General features: G+C 30.2%; 1 protein-coding gene across 1 annotated transcript; it reads left to right on the forward strand.

Annotated features, from left to right (window-relative positions):
* Positions 1–1,169: 1,169 nt before the first annotated feature.
* On the forward strand, positions 1,170–12,466 carry LOC112905264 (sex-determining region Y protein-like). Its single transcript, XM_025977357.1, has 10 exons — positions 1,170–1,191; positions 8,777–8,787; positions 10,159–10,230; positions 10,463–10,543; positions 10,776–10,856; positions 11,089–11,169; positions 11,402–11,482; positions 11,715–11,795; positions 12,028–12,108; positions 12,341–12,466. Exons 1-10 carry the CDS (start codon positions 1,170–1,172, stop codon positions 12,431–12,433), a joined length of 684 nt encoding a protein of 227 aa, XP_025833142.1. The 3' UTR covers positions 12,434–12,466.
* Positions 12,467–13,221: the final 755 nt, after the last annotated feature.

Here is a 13,221-nt window from a genome sequence, read left to right on the forward strand (position 1 = left end):
TTCATAAATTCATATTTTTTTTCTCACTCAAAACCTGACATTACTACTTAAAGAAAAGTATAACGATTGATCAGAATTTATCATTATATTACTTTTAGTGTGAAATACCTATCAGTAGATTAGTTACAATCAGTATTTAACGCCTTGTTTTAAATGTTTTATAGATAACTTTTGAATTGCATAGGTAGCTGCGGATTAATCTAAGGAGGGCTCTTTGCCTACGGGGTGCACTTTTTCATAAAAGTTTATTTTTACAATTTAGTAGACATAGGTATATAAATTTTCGAAGTAGGTAGTGAATCTTTTCAGTGGTTTAAAATAAAAATAATTGACTTGGGTGTTATAAATTTCTTGTTACTTGTAAGCAAAAAATAGTTGTAATAAGATTTCCTCCTCCTTCTGACAGTCTAAACCGATTAATATTAGGTGGACTACAGTGTAGATAACTGAAGTTTATTTACCTTCGATAAGTCCAGAAAAATTAAATATTGTAGTCATTTTCGGCGTCTAGAAATCGGTTTCAGGCAGAAATACTACGTATTAAGGTTTGCACTTTTCTATGATCCAAAATAATTTTCAATCGGAAGAACAATAATTGAGGCACTCACCATGTATGTCATAAATTAAGGCATGTTTTAGTGAAAAAATCGTATTTTGTAACTATTCAGCAACAATTTATTCGTCAAAATTTGCATTTTTCAAAAGAACATTATTACTATTTTGTTTAGTTTTTGATGCATTTTATTCAAAGTTTTACCACCATTTACAATTAAATAATTTCTAGAAGAATTGCTAAGTNGTTCTTTACATAACCATCTTATTATTTAATAAAAAAACTGGTATGTGACACAACTTAATTTTAAGATGAAAAAAAGTCTCTATTATTATTTTTTCATAGTTTTAGTTGTTCGTTATTCTTTTCTACAGATTCTGGAAAACGGCGAAAGCAACTTGGTTATTTCCAAACTTTCGGCCTGGTTGACCACATTTTTATAATATCCTTAAATCCGAATAAAAAGATAATCCTTACTTTTGAAGGAATAAGAAATTAAATTGATTTTATAATAATTTAGTCTGTAAACTGTAAACAGGTAACGATTATAAAAAGCCCCAAATGTAGGCTGCAAGGGGCGCCTCGCATCTACCCTCATAGTCTGTTACCCCTAGTCATGGTCCCCATGCTCACTGACTGTAAATATTATATTTGAACGTGTAAGCAATATATTTTTGATGTCGCATTTTTAACTTCTCATAATGATTATGAAAGACGTCTGAAGCTGATATAATGGGGTGGTTTATACATCCCCTAGCAGGCTGCCCCGATTCATGGTCCCCATGGTCCTAAGATATGTTTTCGTTGCCGAATTTTTAACTTTTAAGACGTCCAAAGCTGAGCACATGGGGCTGCTTGCACCTACCCTTGTAGCCTACTGCCCCAAGTCATAGCATCCCAGACCCTAAGGTAAATACGCCACTGATTGTAGGATACAAGCTTTGAAAGTGTAGGGTACATGTCTTCGATGTCACATTTTCAACTTCCTAAAATGATTATGAAAGACTTCTGAGGCTGATGTAATGGGGCGGCTTGTACCGCCCCTCACGGCCTACTGTATGTGTAGAAAACATGTTTTCGCTGTCACGTTTAACGTCTTATAATAAAGCGAAGCAAAGCGTAGTTTTACGTCAAAAAGAAATGACTGCATTAAAGTGTTATATGATTTATAAATTAATTATAGCTACTTATCTAATTATTGTGGATTTTAATTGATTGAGGGATCCGTAGCAGCAGCTATGATGTGCGATTCTTCCAATTAAACATATGTATAATGTGATGATCACGAAAAGATAAGATACAATGGGAATTGTTAAAAATAAGGCAACTGATGTAGTCATTATAAATTAATTAAAATTATGTTGTATGAAAAACTTAAAGTAATGATAGATTTTGATACTGAGCAGAGTTCGAAAATTATTTTGTTGTTTATTTTTTCATTCGTTCTAGTTTGTCGTAATTTGTTTTTATTATATAAAATAGAATTTCTTCAGAAATAGACCATATTTTGCATTTTTATCACGTTTTCCATCTTTGATTTTCCGAGTAATCAACCTGTTTAGCTGAAAATATGAAAAGCCCATGTGAACACAAATAGTAATTGCAGGTCTTAATAAAGTTACCAATTATTTTGTTTTAAAAGTTAAAGCGTTACTTCTATATGAATAAATTTCTTCGCACTAGTATTACAAACAGGAAGTCTTCCTGGCGAGGGTGTGACAACAACGTCAAATTTTTCCTCATTAACTTGAGGTAATTTATAGTTGGTATAAATGGAAAACGAATTTTCACATTAATATTTGAGAAATTCTTACTTTATTCATTTACAATTAGTTACATTTGGAAGGTAATTTCGGAAATTACTGAATAAAAGCCTTTTCATTGTTTGAATGCTGCACCGTTATCGAGGTGGTTCTAACTAAATATTTCTAAATATAATCATGAAAATATTTGTTATAGTTAAGAATTGTTACACATTTTTCCAAGCATGATTTTCTATTTTTTATTCTCCGATTTGTTGCTTTCTCATCAATCTATTTACACGTTATTTACTCTGTAAGGTGTGGAGGATAATTTCGAAGATTAACAAATATTTCATTGTTTGAATGCTATACCCTTATAGGAGTAGTTGTAACCTATATTTAATATTTTTAAATAATAATAATTTAAGCTCCTTTTATAGTCAAGAATAGTTATAACATTTTCCAAGCGCAATTATCTATCTTTTATTATCCGAATACTTGCTCTCTCATCAACCAGTCGTACTTATGGTAGAACGGTCGACTGATTGTGAGAGACATTTCCTTCGTCTTGATATAAATAGCAATTAGAAATTTGTATTGAAAATTAATGCATTATTTTTGTATGAATTGAGCTTCTATAAACTTATTTTAGAAAGAGAGTATGCCAGTTTGTCTATTCTGTAATGTATGGGAGATAATTTTTTTTATATTAATGAACCAAAGCTGACAGCTCTTCATTGTTTGAATTATATACCATCATCGAGGTGGTTGTAATCTATATTTAATATTNAATTTTTTTTAAATAACGGAACTTATTTTCTATTTAAGAGTAGTTTTAGCTTCTGCTCGAGCGTAGTTTTCTATCTTTTATTTTCCGAATACTTGCTCTCTCATCAAACAGTCGTATGACTGAACGGTCGATCGAGAGAACAAGACGTTTTCCTCGTCTTGATGCAAATAGCAATCAGAAATTTGTATTGAAAATTAATCCATTATTTTTGTATTAATTGAGCTTTTATAAGTTTGTATTAGAAGGAGAATATGCCAGTTTATCTATTCTGTAATGTGTGAGGGATAATTTTGGAGATTAACGAACCAAAGGTTACACATCTTTCATTGTTTGAATTATATACCATTATCGACGTGGTTGTAACCTATATTTAATATTTTTTAATATAATAAACCTATTTTTGTACTCAAGAATAGTTATAAGGTTTTTCCAAGCGCAATTTTCTATCTTTTATTTTCCGAATACTTGGTCTCTCATCAAACGGTCGTATGGTTGAAAGAGAATAAAACATTATTTAATGGCTGGGATGGTATACTATTCCAGATTATCATAGTCAATTTTTAATTAATGATTATAATGGACCATTATTGTTAAAATCGATCACAAGAGAACGTTTTAATTTTTAAAGATACGTAAAGAATTATCCGTTTATGAAGTTTTTACGAAAATTAGCACATTCTAAACACTTATATTCTTTGCTTTTGTTGCAGTTGTTTTTGGTTTATTTCTCTATATGGAGGTGAAGATCTGCTAGAAGACCTGCATAGGTTGCTACCCTACCAACGGTGAGTATTTCAATTACTTATATCATAATAGTTTTTCGTCGTACTTTGTTATATCTTTTAAATACAAAAGGACTGAACTGATTATTTTTAATATTGTTATAATTTCAAGTTTCAAATATTGAAGGTAATGATTTAACATTATTTTTGCATCTATTTTCTGAGGTAGTGAAAGATGCGCTATGGGCGGTGATTTCCACTACTTGGAAAGCTCTCACCTTTTTACGTTTTCATTTCGAACTAATTTTTTACTAATTCTTGTCATTTGTACGTCGAACATATATTGTGGAATCAACTAAATAAACACTAAAATCCAAAAATTTTACAAAACGTTTGGAAATCTAAGACTAAGTCTATAATATAACTGAGGATGTCACCTTGGGTTTAATTTCTAAATCCTTTGTGAAATTCTGGGTTTCTAGTGGCTATTTATTTTGATGTAGTACCATCGAAATTGAAGGAAATGATTTACAATCTCATACACTTTCTGTGCAATTTCCAAATTTGAACGGTCTAATACTACGACGAAAATGTGGTTTTAGGAAAACCGATGAAAGTAGCTCACAAGCCGGTTACCTTTCAACCAATATTAAATTTAGATGCACAATAAAATTTTCCTCTTTGCAACAGAAAGTCAATTGGCTTGCTAATTGTTGGTCTTCTCGAAAAAATTCTTTCACAGTTGGATGTTCCGTCTCAGTGGGAACGTAATGGGGTCGCATTCAGTGTTCATGAAAATTTCAAAATTTTTAAAAGTATTTATATACTATATTTTCTTTTGAAGTTAAGTTTTCCCTTTTCGCGACGGTACCGGTCAACCGCTGCTGAAAGAATTTTTGCACTATCTTTGATAATTCGCCAGATATGTTCTCCTAAACATTTGATTCTCGCTTTCAAACATAACACTTGGCCAAAACGTCCGACAGGTATAACTATAAATCGTAATATCTTAGGTGGGCGCTTTTATTTTTGACACAGTGCACGGTATCACTAGAAAATTTTGATTATACTTCCATGAAAATTGGACCACTCAGCCTAAAAATATGGGTCATCCTGTGGACTCAGGAAAACGCTAATACGAATGATAGGGAAAATTGGATCGGCTCTAGGGGATTATAAATAGTAACTGTTACTTTGTTTATTTACGATTAGTTATATTTCGGGGAGTAATTTCGGGATTTTAAGGAACCGACGTTGAATGCTCTTCATTGTTTGAAAGCTAAACCACCAGCGAGGCGGTTGTAATTTATATTTGATATTTTTAAATATAATAAAGCTATTTTTATAGTTAAGAATTGTTATAACATTTTCTCAAGCGCAATTTTCTATCTTTTATTCTCCGAATACTTGCTCTCTCATCAAGGAGTCGTACGTATGCTTGAACGGTCGACTGAGAAACATTTCCCTCGTCTTGATATAAATAGCAATTGAGGTTTGTTTTTAAAATTAATGCGTTATTTTTGTATAAATTAAGCTTTTTAGACTTGTATTAGAAGGAGAATATGGTAATTTATCTATCTTGTAATATGTGGAATGAAAATTAAGAGATTAATGAACCAAAGCTGAAAGCTCTTTCATTGTTTAAATGCTATACGATTACGGAGATGGTTGTCACCTATAGTTAGTATGTTTAGATATAATAAAGCTATTTTTATAGTTAAGAATTGTTATAACACTTTTCTCAAGCGCAATTTTCTATCTTTTATTATCCGAATACTTGCTCTCTCATCAAGCAGTCGTACGTATGCTTGAACGGTCGAGTGAGAGACATTTCCCTCGACTTGATATATCTAAATAGCAATTAGAGATTTGTTTTTAAAATTAATGCGTTATTTTTGTATAAATTAAGCTTTTTAGACTTGTATTAGAAGGAGAATATGGTAATTTATCTATCCTGTAATGTGTGGAATGTAAGATTAAGAGATTAACGTACCAAAGCTGAAAGCTCTTTCAATGTTTAAATGCTATACCATTACGCAGATGGTTGTCACCTATAGTTAATATGTTTAGATATAATAAAGCAATAGTTAAGAATTGTTATAACACTTTTCCAAGCGCAATTTTCTATCTTTTATTATCCGAATACTTGCTCTCTCATCAAGCAGTCATACGTATGCTTGAACGGTCGGCTGAGAAACATTTCCCTCTACTTGATATATCTAAATAGCAATTAGAGATAAACTGTTTAAAATTAATGCATTATTTTTGTATGAATTAAGCTTTTTTAGACTTGTATTAGAAGGAGAATATGGTAATTTATCTATCATGTAGTGTGTGGAATGTAATATTAACAGATTAACAAACCAAAGCTGAAAGCTCTTTCATTTTTATTTAATTTCTATACCATTACGGAGGTGGTTGTCATTTATACTTAATAATTATAACATTTTCTCAAGCGTAATTTTCTATCTTTTATTCTCCGAATATTTACTCTCTCATTAAGAAGTCGTACGTATGCTAGAACGGTCGACTGATTGTGAGAGACATTAGAAATTTGTTTTGAAAATTAATGCATTATTTTTGTATGAATTAAGCTTTTTTAGTCTTGTATTACAAAAAAAAATATGTTAATTTATCTATTTTGTAATGTGTGGGATATAGTGATTAACTTTACCAAAGCTGAAAGCTTTTTCATTGTTTGTATGTTGTATGATTATATCTAGGTGAATGTAACCTATGTTTAATACATACTTTTAAATATAATAATGCTGTTTTTGTAGTTAAGAATAGTTATAACATTTTTCCAAGCGAAATTTTGTATCTTACTCTCTTGTGAAGCAGTCGTATGCTTGAACGATCGCCTGAGAAAACAAGACATTTTGTTTGTCTTGATATAAATAGCAACTAAAAATTTCTTTTGAATTTACAGGGGCTTTTTTACTTATGCACCATTTTCTCTATTTTAACCATATATAATTAAGTAGCGGAGTTATTTGAAATTGCACTCGAAATCTGATGGCATCACTAAATTTTACGTACCTTTTTACATAATTGTCCGTCTCTTATTATAGTTGGAAAGGGTGTTTTTATCTTATAATAATTTAACGAGCGCTTCTTTATTTGTGCAGCGTTTTGCCTATTTTAATCTTAAATAATTTAGTATAGGACTTATTTGAAATCGTACTTGGAATCTAAAGACACTATCAAATGCTGCTAACCTTTTTACATATTTGTCCCCTTTTAAAGTTCAGTAGATCGTTTTCGTCTAATCATAATTTAACGTNGGTCGACTGATTGTGAGAGACATTAGAAATTTGTTTTGAAAATTAATGCATTATTTTTGTATGAATTAAGCTTTTTTAGTCTTGTATTACAAAAAAAAATATGTTAATTTATCTATTTTGTAATGTGTGGGATATAGTGATTAACTTTACCAAAGCTGAAAGCTTTTTCATTGTTTGTATGTTGTATGATTATATCTAGGTGAATGTAACCTATGTTTAATACATACTTTTAAATATAATAATGCTGTTTTTGTAGTTAAGAATAGTTATAACATTTTTCCAAGCGAAATTTTGTATCTTACTCTCTTGTGAAGCAGTCGTATGCTTGAACGATCGCCTGAGAAAACAAGACATTTTGTTTGTCTTGATATAAATAGCAACTAAAAATTTCTTTTGAATTTACAGGGGCTTTTTTACTTATGCACCATTTTCTCTATTTTAACCATATATAATTAAGTAGCGGAGTTATTTGAAATTGCACTCGAAATCTGATGGCATCACTAAATTTTACGTACCTTTTTACATAATTGTCCGTCTCTTATTATAGTTGGAAAGGGTGTTTTTATCTTATAATAATTTAACGAGCGCTTCTTTATTTGTGCAGCGTTTTGCCTATTTTAATCTTAAATAATTTAGTATAGGACTTATTTGAAATCGTACTTGGAATCTAAAGACACTATCAAATGCTGCTAACCTTTTTACATATTTGTCCCCTTTTAAAGTTCAGTAGATCGTTTTCGTCTAATCATAATTTAACGTGCGCTTTTTTACTAGTGTACCATTTTCTCTATTTTAACCATAAATTATTCAGTAGCGGACTATTTTGAAATGATTTGGGATGTTATATTTTTTCAGGTACATTATCCCATCCAGTAACCAGGTAGGGACCATATCAGCAGCAAATCAATTTCAGGAGAGTCCTTCCAGGATAGCCAGGATGTCTTTTCAAAGAAAGGTAAGCTTTTATTTCCTAATTTTTATAATAGGCTTTATTTTTATTTTTTTTCACACTTTCTTTACTACTAACTTAGTTATTTTAACTTTTTTTATCGTTTAGCCTTAAGTGTTTTAATAGTTTTTTATTATTTTCGCTATAGACCAAGCTTAAGAACTACTTTCGTATTACCCGTTTTGAACCTCTCGCGTTATATTTACATTAAACTTTTACTTTATTTTTCTTTTGATTGCCTTATTTTAACCTACCTTCGAACTTTTTTCTAAACATTGTTTGCTTTCTATACTCTAACTATTTAAGATCATTTTTTTCATTCTTTAATTCTAAACCTTTATAAATAGTTTATTTCTTTTTATATTTACCTTAGACCATGTTTTAATACTTACTTTCTTATTTATAGTAGTTTTGTGTTTCACAGTATTTGTCCATAATTCTTTTAATTAAACATTTGCAACTTTTTGATTATTGTACAGGGAAATTTCTTACATCAGTTTTCTGACCTTTTTCTCTTATTGCACGTTGTTTTCGTTTTTATTTTTGTTGCATTAGGTTTGTACTTTGATATTTTCACTGTGAACGTTATTTATTTCATAATTACTTTCAAAACATATTTTTTTTCTAATCTCACTTTTGTTTAAGACTATCTATACTTCGTTCATCTTCCAGACCAATTTTTTCAAATAAGAACTACATCATCAATCGGCAAACGTTAGGATCGTCAGGACTTAAGTGAGACCAGTAGTAAGTATTTGATTTGTTTTACACTAATTCTTTTTATCATCTTTTTTTCGTCAACTAAGTTTAAGTTCTTTATTTATAATATTTCTTTTTTTTACTTTTAGTTTAGCTTGCTTTAGATCCCTTCCTTTATCTTTTTATGTAAATTAATACCTACTATCTTTTCTTTACTTTTGCCTTGTTCAAGTATTTTCCTTTGTTTAACATAAGTAACATAAAGACTTTTACAGAATCAGAGAGTGGAGGAACATCAACTACTGCTCGATCATCACCAATTCCTGGACCACTTCAAGGACATCGGGGTAAGTTTCTAATTGGTTGTTTTTTAGAACATTTTTCTTTCATTATTTGACTTTGCACTTGATGTTTATTTAATTTAAGATCTTTTCTTTATAATTTTCGTCTTCTTTCTCTTAATTTAGTTTGCTTTTAATACTTTCCTTTATTTTTTTATATAAATTAATACCTACCTTCTTTATTTTACCTTTACCAGGTTTAAATACTTTTCCTTTACTAACTTGAGGACCTTTTACAGATTCAACGACAGGAGGAACATTAAACATGGTATGTTCATCGTCAACCCTCGGACCACTTTAGGAACATCAGGACGCGTTTCAATCGTGGTAAGCTATTAATTGCTTGTTTTTATTTCAGTATTTATTTTATTTTTAGTTTATTTATAGTAGTTTTGTGTTTCACAGTATTTGTCCATAATTCTTTTAATTAAACATTTGCAACTTTTTGATTATTGTACAGGGAAATTTCTTACATCAGTTTTCTGACCTTTTTCTCTTATTGCACGTTGTTTTCGTTTTTATTTTTGTTGCATTAGGTTTGTACTTTGATATTTTCACTGTGAACGTTATTTATTTCATAATTACTTTCAAAACATATTTTTTTTCTAATCTCACTTTTGTTTAAGACTATCTATACTTCGTTCATCTTCCAGACCAATTTTTTCAAATAAGAACTACATCATCAATCGGCAAACGTTAGGATCGTCAGGACTTAAGTGAGACCAGTAGTAAGTATTTGATTTGTTTTACACTAATTCTTTTTATCATCTTTTTTTCGTCAACTAAGTTTAAGTTCTTTATTTATAATATTTCTTTTTTTTACTTTTAGTTTAGCTTGCTTTAGATCCCTTCCTTTATCTTTTTATGTAAATTAATACCTACTATCTTTTCTTTACTTTTGCCTTGTTCAAGTATTTTCCTTTGTTTAACATAAGTAACATAAAGACTTTTACAGAATCAGAGAGTGGAGGAACATCAACTACTGCTCGATCATCACCAATTCCTGGACCACTTCAAGGACCATTACTGTTCAAGTATTTTCCTTTGTTTAACATAAGTAACATAAAGACTTTTACAGAAACAGAGACTGGAGGAACATCAACTACTGTTCGATCATCACCAATTCCTGAGCCACTTCAAGGACATCGGGGTAAGTTTCTAATTGGTTCTTTTTTAGAACATTTTTCTTTCATTATTTGACTTTGCACTTGATGTTTATTTAATTTAAGATCTTTTCTTTATAATTTTCGTCTTCTTTCTCTTAATTTAGTTTGCTTTTAATACTTTCCTTTATTTTTTTATATAAATTAATACCTACTTTCTTTATTTTACCTTTACCAGATTTAAACACGTTTCTTTTACTAACTTAAGGACTTTTACAGAATCAGAGAGTGGAGGAACATCAACTACTGCTCGATCATCACCAATTCCTGGACCACTTCAAAGGACATTACTCAATCGGGGTAAGTTTCTAATTGGTTGTTTTTTAGAACATTTTTCTTTCATTATTTGACTTTGCACTTGATGTTTATTTAATTTAAGATCTTTTCTTTATAATTTTCGTCTTCTTTCTCTTAATTTAGTTTGCTTTTAATACTTTCCTTTATTTTTTTATATAAATTAATACCTACTTTCTTTATTTTACCTTTACCAGATTTAAACACGTTTCTTTTACTAACTTAAGGACTTTTACAGAATCAGAGAGTGGAGGAACATCAACTACTGCTCGATCATCACCAATTCCTGGACCACTTCAAAGGACATTACTCAATCGGGGTAAGTTTCTAATTGGTTGTTTTTTAGAACATTTTTCTTTCATTATTTGACTTTGCACTTGATGTTTATTTAATTTAAGATCTTTTCTTTATAATTTTCGTCTTCTTTCTCTTAATTTAGTTTGCTTTTAATACTTTCCTTTATTTTTTTATATAAATTAATACCTACTTTCTTTATTTTACCTTTACCAGATTTAAACACGTTTCTTTTACTAACTTAAGGACTTTTACAGAATCAGAGAGTGGAGGAACATCAACTACTGCTCGATCATCACCAATTCCTGGACCACTTCAAAGGACATTACTCAATCGGGGTAAGTTTCTAATTGGTTGTTTTTTAGAACATTTTTCTTTCATTATTTGACTTTGCACTTGATGTTTATTTAATTTAAGATCTTTTCTTTATAATTTTCGTCTTCTTTCTCTTAATTTAGTTTGCTTTTAATACTTTCCTTTATTTTTTTATATAAATTAATACCTACTTTCTTTATTTTACCTTTACCAGATTTAAACACGTTTCTTTTACTAACTTAAGGACTTTTACAGAATCAGAGAGTGGAGGAACATCAACTACTGCTCGATCATCACCAATTCCTGGACCACTTCAAAGGACATTACTCAATCGGGGTAAGTTTCTAATTGGTTGTTTTTTAGAACATTTTTCTTTCATTATTTGACTTTGCACTTGATGTTTATTTAATTTAAGATCTTTTCTTTATAATTTTCGTCTTCTTTCTCTTAATTTAGTTTGCTTTTAATACTTTCCTTTATTTTTTTATATAAATTAATACCTACTTTCTTTATTTTACCTTTACCAGATTTAAACACGTTTCTTTTACTAACTTAAGGACTTTTACAGAATCAGAGAGTGGAGGAACATCAACTACTGCTCGATCATCACCAATTCCTGGACCACTTCAAAGGACATTACTCAATCGGGGTAAGTTTCTAATTGGTTGTTTTTTAGAACATTTTTCTTTCATTATTTGACTTTGCACTTGATGTTTATTTAATTTAAGATCTTTTCTTTATAATTTTCGTCTTCTTTCTCTTAATTTAGTTTGCTTTTAATACTTTCCTTTATTTTTTTATATAAATTAATACCTACTTTCTTTATTTTACCTTTACCAGATTTAAACACGTTTCTTTTACTAACTTAAGGACTTTTACAGAATCAGAGAGTGGAGGAACATCAACTACTGCTCGATCATCACCAATTCCTGGACCACTTCAAAGGACATTACTCAATCGGGGTAAGTTTCTAATTGGTTGTTTTTTAGAACATTTTTCTTTCATTATTTGACTTTGCACTTGATGTTTATTTAATTTAAGATCTTTTCTTTATAATTTTCGTCTTCTTTCTCTTAATTTAGTTTGCTTTTAATACTTTCCTTTATTTTTTTATATAAATTAATACCTACTTTCTTTATTTTACCTTTACCAGATTTAAACACGTTTCTTTTACTAACTTAAGGACTTTTACAGAATCAGAGAGTGGAGGAACATCAACTACTGCTCGATCATCACCAATTCCTGGACCACTTCAAAGGACATTACTCAATCGGGGTAAGTTTCTAATTGGTTGTTTTTTAGAACATTTTTCTTTCATTATTTGACTTTGCACTTGATGTTTATTTAATTTAAGATCTNAATAATAAAGAAAAAATAAGAAATTTTCTAAGTATTCGAGATAAGCAGTTTCGCACTATCAGAGTTTCCCGAATTCGAAAATTTCGAAGTAAGAAGCCGCCAAAGGACTTGGCGTTTTCCAACCCCTGGATTTTCGAATCCTGGAGACCCTGAAGTGCAAAGACTTCTTAACCCGAAGTCTTTGAACTCCGCAGACTTACCAATTCCGAGGCCTCCGCACCCTGCGATCTTCGAACTTCGAAATCTACGAAGTTCGAAATTTTCGTACCTGGATGTCCTGGAATTCGATGTCTTCCAACCCTGAAGTCTTCGGAAATCCGGAGTCAGCTGGCTCGTTCCCTCGATGTCCAACGATGTCCTGGTGGTTTTGGTGGTCGTGGTGGTCCTGATGCTCTGTGCTGATGATGATTCCATATCCAGAGGATTAGATGTCCATGAACGGTCCTGGGGTGATTGGGGGCTCATCCCAAAATGTTGTCTAAAAGCTAAAAAAAAAATAAATATTTAAGTTAAAATTCAGTAAAAGAATTAAAAGAAAGGAAATATTAAAAAATGTTAAAGAAAAGGAAAAGATAAAATAAAACGCCAAAATTAGAGCTTAAAAAATTGGTTATGAAGAAGCAAAGTTTTACAAACACTTTAATATACGTTTGAACTATAATTTTATTTAACAAGCACCTACCTATAAATATATAATATAAACTTACTTACTTTGG

The sequence above is a fragment of the Agrilus planipennis genome, unplaced genomic scaffold (assembly GCF_000699045.2).
Source record: "Agrilus planipennis isolate EAB-ADULT unplaced genomic scaffold, Apla_2.0 scaffold72, whole genome shotgun sequence".
NCBI classification, from domain to species: domain Eukaryota; kingdom Metazoa; phylum Arthropoda; class Insecta; order Coleoptera; family Buprestidae; genus Agrilus; species Agrilus planipennis.